We start from the raw sequence: 8,930 nt of genomic DNA, 5'->3' as shown, positions 1-8,930 counted from the left end.
ATATTATTAATATCTTACATTGCCATGGTACATTTGTCACAATTAACCAATATGGCTACATTAGTAGTAACAGTAGGAATAGGGATTGCACCCAGAGGCATTCTACCTTTGAGCTACACCCCTAGCCCTTTTTGTCTTTAATTTTGAAACAGGGTCTCACTAAGTTGCTGAAGGTCTCACCAAGTGGCTGAGACTGGCCGTGAACCTGCAATCTTCCTGTCTCAGCCTCCCAGCACTGGGATTACAGGCATGCGCCACCATACCCAGATGATACTGATACATTATTATTAACAAAATTCCAGACTTCATTCAGATTTCTCACCAACTTGCATCCTCTTCTGCTCCAGTATGTCATGTTATATTTCCTCATTATGTTTCCTAAGGCTTCTCTGTCCTGGGATAGCTCCTCCAGTTTTCCTTGTTTTTGACAACCAGGTCATTTTTCAGATGGGTCATCAGTATGTCTCAGGCTCATAGTTATTGAAGATTTCAAGTTCAAAGTTACAGCCCTTTGTCCTCTAAGAAATGTGGGCACAATTTTTATAGTAGAAAGAGGTACTTTCCACTCGAATCCTCGGATAGATCTTCAGAAATCATCCTCTCGGCAAAACATTTTCTTTGTGTGTCTGCTGTGTGCTGACCCTGTCTCTGCTGGGGATGGAGTGGAGCTAGGACAGGGTCCTCCTTGAGGGCCTTTTGTACAAGATGGAGAACAGATATAAGGAGAGCAAAAGGCAAAGCTTCACCCTCCTGTGCCACCCAAAGGCCCAGGAACGGAGGGAAAGGAGCGCCCTCTGCCCTCGAGTCAGTCCCCAGGGGATTTCTCAGGGCTATGCTCTCGGCTCCTGGAATCTAGCCCCTGTATTTCTTGGGGACAGACTGGGAGCCTCCTCCCTTCCTTGAGAAAGAAGCTTCTCTACGCCAGGAGTGTGGCACAGGCCTGTAGTCCAGTACTTGAGAGGCTGGGACAGGATTGCGAGTTGAAGACAGCCTCAGCAAGTACTGAGACTCTCAACAACCTAGCAAGACCCTGTTTTTATTTTTTTCGGTTCTGGATGGAACCCAGGGGCGTTCTACCGCCAAGCTATACCTCCAGCCCTATTTTTTATTCTTTATTTTGAAACCAGGTCTCACTGAGTTGAAAAGGGCCTCACTAAGTAGCTGAGGTTGTCTGCGGACCGCGATCCTTTGGTTTCAGCCTCCCGAATGCTGGGATTACAAGCGTGCGCCATCACGCCCCTCAAGACCCTGTTTAAAAAAAAAAGTTTTAAAAACGGGCTGGGGGTGTAGCTCAAAGGTAAAACGACCCTGGGGTCAGTTCCAGTACTATTATAATTACTACTACTACTAATAATAATAATAATAATTCAAGTGTTTTCTGTTATTCTCCGCTTAGATTGAGACCCCAGTTAGTACCAACAGTATCTTTGGGGGTCAGGTGCCATTTTGCCACCCCACTTCACCTGTCAAGAAGCTTGGGTTCCGCCTCTACTCAGCAAATAACTGGCAGCATTGAGATTTGAACTCAGGTCTTTCTGCCTCCTAATTTCTATTTGTCTCTCAAATATGCCCTGTGGCTGCTGGGCCTTTAAGCTTGGAAGAAAATATTACTTTTGGAAACTTTCTCTCTCTTTCTCTCTCGCTCCCTCTCTCTCTCTCTCTCTCTCTCTCTCTCTCTCTCTCTCTGAATTAAACCCAGGGGCATTCTACTTCTAAGCTATACCCCAAGCCCTATTTTATTTTTTATTTTGAAACAGCGTCTTACTAAGTTGCTAAGGCTGGCCTCAAACCTGTGATCCTCCTGTCTCGGCCTCTCAAGTACTGGAATTACAGGCATATGCCGCCACGTTCAGCTGAAACTTTCTTCTCTTGTCCTACCGAGCTCTGCTCTACTCTCCCTCAAAGACAGGTCTGAAATGGGCTTAGAGCAAAAGCGCCCGCTTTGGTCTCAGCCTGCCCTTCTTGGGCACCCTGGGGTGGGGCCATTTGAGATGGTGGTTTCCCAGCTTTGGCAGCAGAGAGAACAGCCTCGGGCTGGGATGGAGAGGAGGTGTGTGTTTTGCCCGCCACCGGCCCTCTCCGCACCTTCGAGGGCAAATCACCTGTGGTCCACAGTTTCTTCACCAGTAAAACGAGGCCAAATTACAGTGGCTGAGCAATGTAAAGGTGCTTGACAACTGAGCGCTCTATGCGCGAACAGCAGAGGTGGCCTCGTTTCCAGCATGAGCCCCAGGGCCCGCGAGGACACCTCTTTCCTGCGTGCAGGACCAGGTGAAGAGAGAACCGGCCTCAAGAAGCTTTAAACCCAGGTCAGGACCAAGGTCAAGCCGAGTCCTCTGGCCCCCGGCACTCTGCTCCTTCCAGCTCTGCGGACACTAAGCCCGGGGCAGGGAGGAGAACCCTCCATCTAGGCGTAGACGCCAAGCACCTGGGAGGCGCTTCCAGCCCAGCGTGGGTTGTCGTGAGTAGTGGGACGAACAAGTGCGCGCATGAAGAAAGGCCAGGGCCTGTACCTCGACCCCAGCCCCATCTGGGCCCCCGCCTCCTCACTCCCCCACCTTTCCCTCTTCACGGCAATGCACAACACCGGGGGTACCAAAAAGGCAAACTGGACTTTATTATAAAGTTGGCTACAAAGTCACCGCAGCACCACGAGGCGGCCGTCTGGGCAGGCCCAGGCGGTCTGGCAGCCGGGTGAGTCCCGCACCAAGTACACGCATCCGTGCAAGCACACGTGTGACGGCAGGTCTGCCTTCCTCCATCGGAAAGGAATGTGGCGTCTCTTGGCGCCCCCCACCCCAGGCGCGGGGCGCAAAAGTCACAGGAAGGGCCGCCGGGGCGGCGAAGTCCATCGGAATTGAAATCCCGTTACTGGTGTGTAGAGAATTCTACGTGGGTGTCAAGAGCCCCTCAGGGCACAGGCTGGCCCGCGTGGGCCCTGCCTTTCCCCCACCAAGGCCCAGGGGTGGCTTGGCCCCTGGGAGTGGAGAACTAGCCCAGGCCCATGGGGCAGCGCGGCAGGGAAGTGAGACTCCCCCGTTCTCCGCTTGAAATCCCATTCAAGGAAACTCACTACGAGTGAATACAGATTGAAATGGAAACTGGGATCGCTCGAAGTCTCTTGATTTTAAAAAGAAGCTCCCTCCCTTACCCTCCCACCTCCCCCCCAAAAGTCCTTCAGGGCCTGGGGAATCAGATATACTCCCCTCTGGCCCCCAGAATCCCCCCAACAGTCCCGGGGGGGTGGAGAGCGGCTCCACGTCTTGATGACAATATGCCATACTTGACGACGTTAAGTCACAGACTTATTCAAAACGTTGGTTCCCCTCCACTTCCATCTGTAGAGAGAGAGAGAGAGAGGGAGAGAAGAGAGTCAGTCAGGCCTAGTAGAGAAGAGGGTCCTTGGGCTGAGGTGAGGTACAGTGTTGAAATACAGTACGGACCTCAAATATGCTGACCCAAAGACTGAATGATCCCCCTAGGCTCAGCAGACAAGGGGCAATTTGGATGGATGGAGTGAAATTATGGCCGCAGTTTTGGAAATGATAGGGCCATCTCTATCCCACATCTCTAGCCCCTGCCGGCCAGGTCTACTGATCAAAGGCTTTTGTATTATGCTTTTCATTTTTTTCTTATTCTCTGCTACCTTAGCAGCAGGTGATGTCACCCCTTAATATAACTGACCTACAGAGAGGGGAACTGATTTGCCGAAGCCCACCCAGCGCACTCTGGAAGGAGAGGAACACGCGTCCCTGCACACCTGGGCCGCACTCACCTTCATGGAAGCTGTCTTGAACTTGGCTCTGGAGTTGATGCAACTCATCGGTAAACCCATCGTAGGGGAATGCTGAGACACCTGTCTCAAAGGCGGTTTCATAGGTGGCCAGGTCCTCCAGGAAGCTGTGGTCTTCTGGGGACAGGTTGTTGCAAGGCGACAGGGCCCCTCCTGGGCCCTCTGCCTCAGGATCCCCTGAGCCCCATTCCCCATTGGGGTCTGGAGTAGAGAGATCCATGAAGATGTCTTCCACGGGCGTCTCTTCCAGGAATATGCTATCGGGGTCAGCCAAGAAGTCCAGCTCCTGGCATTTCCAGGGTTTCAGGTCCAGGCTGAGCACAGGGGGACCAGCCCCCGACAGGGACAGGTTGGGGTTCAGGGGCTCCAGCCCTCCGAGTGGCTCCAGTCCCCCAGTGCCGGCATCAGCTGAGAAGGGCCTGTCCATGCCCTGAGCCAGTTGGCTGATCTGGCGGATGAGACGGTCTATCTCGTTTTGTTCCTTCTCGGAGTAGTGGAAGAAACTCTGCTTGACCGGAGAGGCCTCAGGTGTGAGCAGGCCTTCGGGCACCAGGGGGACGTCCACAGAGAGGGGGCCCCGGAGCTGGGCTAGGGCCAGGAGTGTGCAGTCCCCATTACCAGGGCTGCTAGGACTTGGGGGCAACTTCTCATAGAGAAAACTGCATCCCTCCTGGGCGAAGTAAGTCTTGGTGGGATTGGGGCTCAGTTGCTCTGGGAAAGTTTGGCCAGGGCTGTCCAGGTGAGCTTGGAACGCCGTGCTGGGAGGGGTCAGCTGCTCGTGGGCAGGGCTGCCCAGAGGCTCTGGGAAGGTGGCAGTGCTGGGAAGCAGCTGGTCTGGGAAGGTGGAGGTGCAGGGAGTCAACTCTTCTTCATAGCTTCTAGCTGAGGTTTCGGTCAACTGGCCTTGCAGCGGGCTGGTTAATGGATCTGGGAAGGTTGCGCTGCTGGGTGTCAACTGGTCAGAGAAGGTTGCGGTGCTTGGAGTCAGCTGTTCTTGTAGTGAGCTGGATGGGATGGGCAAGTGGGTCTGGAAGGGCTCATGGAGGCTGAAGAGGAAGGCACAGCCTCCTGGCTGGTGGGGTGTGTAGGGTGGGGTACACACAAGATCCTTGCTCAGGTCTGCTTGGAGGGAGGGCTCAGGCCCAGAAGGGAATGGCAGGTAACTAAAGTCCAGCTCTTTGGGCGGCCGGGGAAGCTCTTCTGAGACTGAGGCAACATTCAGTTCAGGAGCCCTGGGGAAACTGGTGCTTCTAGGAGCCCCAAGGGGTGGGGTAAAGAGGGGGTTAGCGCACTGCTCCTGGGAGAGGATGTTCTCAGGGAATGAGGGCAGCATGGTTGGGGCACCCAGGATATAAGCTGCCTGGGTGTCTTCAGCGTTCAGCTGCTGGCGGAGGCTCCAGGCTTCCGTGTCACTGGAGAAGAGAGAAGAGGCAGCCGGTAAGGGTTTGGAGTCCATTCCCAGAGTAGTTTTCCAATTTGTATCTCCTCCATGTAGATCTCGGCTGCCCCCCAGGCCCTGCCTTGCAGCCTACCTGATTGGGTAGTTATTGGCAGTAATAGGGCCTTCTGGACCTTCTGAGTATAAGAGGCAGTAAATCCATGCCCAGCCTCCAGGCTTGGCCTGCAGTCTCACCACCATCTCTGCCTGAATATCTCCACTTTCAGCCACTGGGAAGAAAGAAGAGAGGCAGGGTTAGGATACTTATCAGGCAACACCACCTGAACTTCCTCCCTGCTCACCTCTCCATGAACTTAGGGAGCCATGACATCCTCTCTCCTGACTACCCTAACCTGTGCCTCTCAGCTCCCCACCTTGACCTCGCCACACAGGGTCCCCCGCTCTGGTTCTGCTCCTGCCTTGATCCCACAACCTAATGTTTACTCTGTGGAATCCCAAACGGTGGGCCTTTGGTTTCTCCCCAACATTGGTCCTGACCACAGCCCGTTGGTGGTCTGGTCTCCCATGCCCTTTCCCAGCTCCCTGCCTTGTCCCCAGCCTCTCTGGACACTCACACAGGCGGTAGTGTTGAGCAGAAGCGTGGGCCAGGTCCTCGGGGTGCAGCAGTCCATACCATGATTTACAGAGCAGTTCTCTGCGCTCAAAGCCCAGGTAGATTAGGACACTGGGAAAGTGGAAAGGGTAAGGTCAGCTTTCTGTGTTCCTTGCTCAAAACCCAAACATCATACTTCCTCCCGAGTCCTCTGCCCCCCTACGCCCCATCCTCCCTGCCCCTGACTCCAGAATCTAGGGTCCCCTCATCTTTGGCCTGCTTTCCCCCTGGCGTTTGAACACCAAGGACTTACCTCTCAGAGATGTCCAGCAGGGCCAGGTCTTTAGCATGTCGGCTCTGGAACATGGCCAGGAAGAGTGAAGCAGGGCCAGGGCCAGGGCCGGGCCCAGGGCCAGGGCGGGGTCTTGGCTCCAGTGGGGCACAGAAAGCTGTGAACACGGGATTCCCTGCCCAGTAAGCTCCGGGCGGGTGAGCATGGAATCGGCCTCGAATAAGCACCAGTTTGTTGCCTGCACTCTGGCGCCGGAGGGACTTGGAGGTGTTGAAGCGACAGCGGAAGAGGCGATCTAGGTGGGTAAAGAGAAAAATTGATGAGGGTGAGTGGCTGAGAAAGATGGGGTAAAGCCAGGTAGCAGGAGGGAGATTGGACTGAAGGAAAGAGAAGGGGATTCTTACCAGTGTCTAGAGCGGAGGGCAGTGTGAGTTGCTGACGCACAGTGAGGTGGTCAGCTGGGTCAATGATGTCGTAGATACTGTCACCCTGGGCAACCAGGTCCACCTGGAGGAAGGAAAGAAGAGATGACCATTAGCGAGGACAGCAGAGCCAATTATTTGGCCCACAGCATCTTGCAGAGTAGAACCCCTCCCTCTCCAATAACTTTCTCAGGAATGGAAAGCTCACCGTGCCCCGCCCTCGCCCCAGCCTGAGCCGAAGGGCCCGAGTTCTCACCATGGAGTGGCCCAGGTGCTCGCTCACACTCTCAGACAGGTATAGCAACTTCCCCTCAGCTGTGAACACAAGCAGAAATCCAGGTAGTGCTGCCACAATGTCTTCAAGCTCTTGAGCTGAGAGAAGCCCGGTGGGGCCTGCCAGAGGAGTGCCTGTGGGGTGAAAAGACAAGGTGAGCCAGGATAAGACTGGGGGCAAAGAAGTAAAGAAGTCATGGTCTGAGTTTCAGAGAAGTAGAGGAATTTCTCATAGGCATGCCTCTGCAAACACCTGTTGGCCTGCTGCCCGTAGCTCTTGGCCAGGAGACCTGTTGCTAGAACTCCCCAGCCAGCCTGCCCTCAGACTTCTAAGCTGCAGCCAGAGCCTCAGGATCCCTGGATGTCAGGACCGCGGACAGAACTCCCGAGCGTACTTGTGTTCAGCACCGCGGACGGAGCCCACAAGCAAGTGGTGCCATCAGCACCGCGGACAGCGCTTCAGAGACTGTGCGCCGCCCTTTCAGCACCTCGGACAGCGCCCACGAGCGAGCGAGCGGCGCCGCCAGCACCGCGGACAGTGCTTCGGGGACTTGAGCAGCCCTTTCAGCACCGCGGACAGCGTCTAACCCTCTCCAGGCTTGGGCGCCTGCATCCCTGCAACTTCTCAGGCTTCTCTTCCTAGACTCCCGGGATGCCTCTGAGCTGATGGGGACTGGGGTCGTTCTGTCTTGGCTCTTCCCCCACAAATCTGGTGCTAGGGACGTCACCTCATTCAGAACTAAGGTGAGGTCTGGACAGAGTTCAGGAGGAAAAGTAGGAAGTCTGGAGTCCCCCTAGTCCCATCTCTCCGCGGCTCTCCAACACGCTGCCTTACACATGCACAGTCCCAGGGGGTTCCCTCAGCCCACTGTCCCCTCAGAGCTCGGGTCTGGCTCTCTGGGAGCTAACCCCAGCTTGCTCACCTCCAGCGAAGAAGACACCCTTGCGAGTGTAGATGCAGGCGAGACTCATGATGTGCAGGTAGGACAGCCGGACCTTGTCCGTTTCGGCCAGCGGCAGCAGCTCCTTGAGGTTCCGGATCTCGGCGTTGATCTGGTCGCGGCGCGCTTTGGACGCGCCTTTGGTGGAGCGGTACATGGCTGCCGGCTGTGCAGCTCCAGCTCGGGCGCCCCGAACACCTGCGCTCCCGTCCCGATGCACCGGCGGCTTCCTCCGGGCTTCCCAGTCTCTCGCTCTGGCTCTGGCTCTCTCGCTCCTCTCCCGGGCTCCGCTCGGCTGCGCTGCCCCCCTCGCCTGCCTCATCCCGCCTTATATAGCTCCTGCCGGGCGTGGGGGGCTCGTTTTAGACACGGGGGGGGGGAGCGGGAAAGCGGGAGGCTGGGCTAAGCAAGCTGCAGCGGGAGTCGCTGGCTGGGGAGGGGGGAGCTCCTCCTCCCTCCCAGGCTTCCGACGTCATCCCGTGACGTTGACCGAGAGAGGGAGGGGGACGGGGGAAGGGGGAGAAGGAGGCTGCGGAGGGGGCCTCGGCTGGCGGGAGCTGCTCCTGGAGCCAGGCGCTGCCTTAGAGGAACTAAAAGGGGGTGTGGGGACCCAGGCCTCCAAATGTGTTGAGGAAAGGGACAGGGCCCGGGTTAGGGCGGCCTGTAGCCTCGGGCAGGAGTGCAGAGGGCCGGCAGGCAGGCGCTGGTGCTTGTGTTGATTTTGCAAAGGAGATAAAGGAATAGGGAGGAACGGGGTCATTGGCAAATCCCCTCAACATTCGCCAGACAAAGGTCACGATCACATGGCTTTTCCCTGGCTTTGGGGGGGGGCGTAGGTTACAGCTGAGATTCCCCCCCCCGGGGGGTCTACTCAATCTCGGATTCCCTTGTCCATTTTCAAAGATCTAATTATTCCGTTCCCTTCCCAAGCCCCCGCCTGGAGATTTCTCAGCAGTAGTTATATAGGGGTCTGAGTCCCTATGATGGGATAGAAAGGGGTCCTGTGGGAAAGGGACCAGCTGAATTTAAATGTCGTTGGCCCTCTTTTCCCATAGCCAAGAATAGGAACTCCAACTCTATAGTCTGCAGCGACTCTTCCTTCCCCTGTTGCTTAATTAACGGCAGCCGCTGATGGGGAAACTGAGGCAGGACCCACGGCACAGTGAGGCTCTGGGTCTGCACTTGGGTCTCCCCGCCCCCGCCCCCACCGCAGGCCCC

At 55.9% G+C, this 8,930-nt stretch overlaps 1 protein-coding gene across 2 annotated transcripts; it reads right to left on the bottom strand.

Annotated features, from left to right (window-relative positions):
* Positions 1-3,309: 3,309 nt before the first annotated feature.
* On the bottom strand, positions 3,310-7,869 carry NPAS4 (neuronal PAS domain protein 4; the record flags this gene model as incomplete). 2 transcript variants are annotated; one of them, XM_080710692.1, is made up of 8 exons in its annotated part: positions 3,310-3,338; positions 3,776-5,205; positions 5,326-5,461; positions 5,807-5,916; positions 6,098-6,371; positions 6,481-6,583; positions 6,755-6,906; positions 7,695-7,869. In XM_080710692.1, the coding sequence occupies 8 exons, from the start codon at positions 7,867-7,869 to the stop codon at positions 3,310-3,312; spliced, it is 2,409 nt and encodes an 802-aa protein (XP_080566818.1). The 2 variants fall into 2 exon arrangements, with proteins under 2 accessions (XP_080566818.1, XP_080566819.1); XM_080710693.1 differs by lacking the exons at positions 5,807-5,916; positions 6,481-6,583; positions 6,755-6,906; positions 7,695-7,869 and having other exon boundaries at positions 6,098-6,281.
* Between the last annotated feature and the right edge of the window lie 1,061 nt (positions 7,870-8,930).

This window comes from Muscardinus avellanarius (genome assembly GCF_963383645.1).
Source record: "Muscardinus avellanarius genome assembly, chromosome: 1".
Classification (NCBI taxonomy): Eukaryota; Metazoa; Chordata; class Mammalia; order Rodentia; family Gliridae; genus Muscardinus; species Muscardinus avellanarius.
This window is presented reverse-complemented; position numbering and strand designations above follow the sequence as displayed.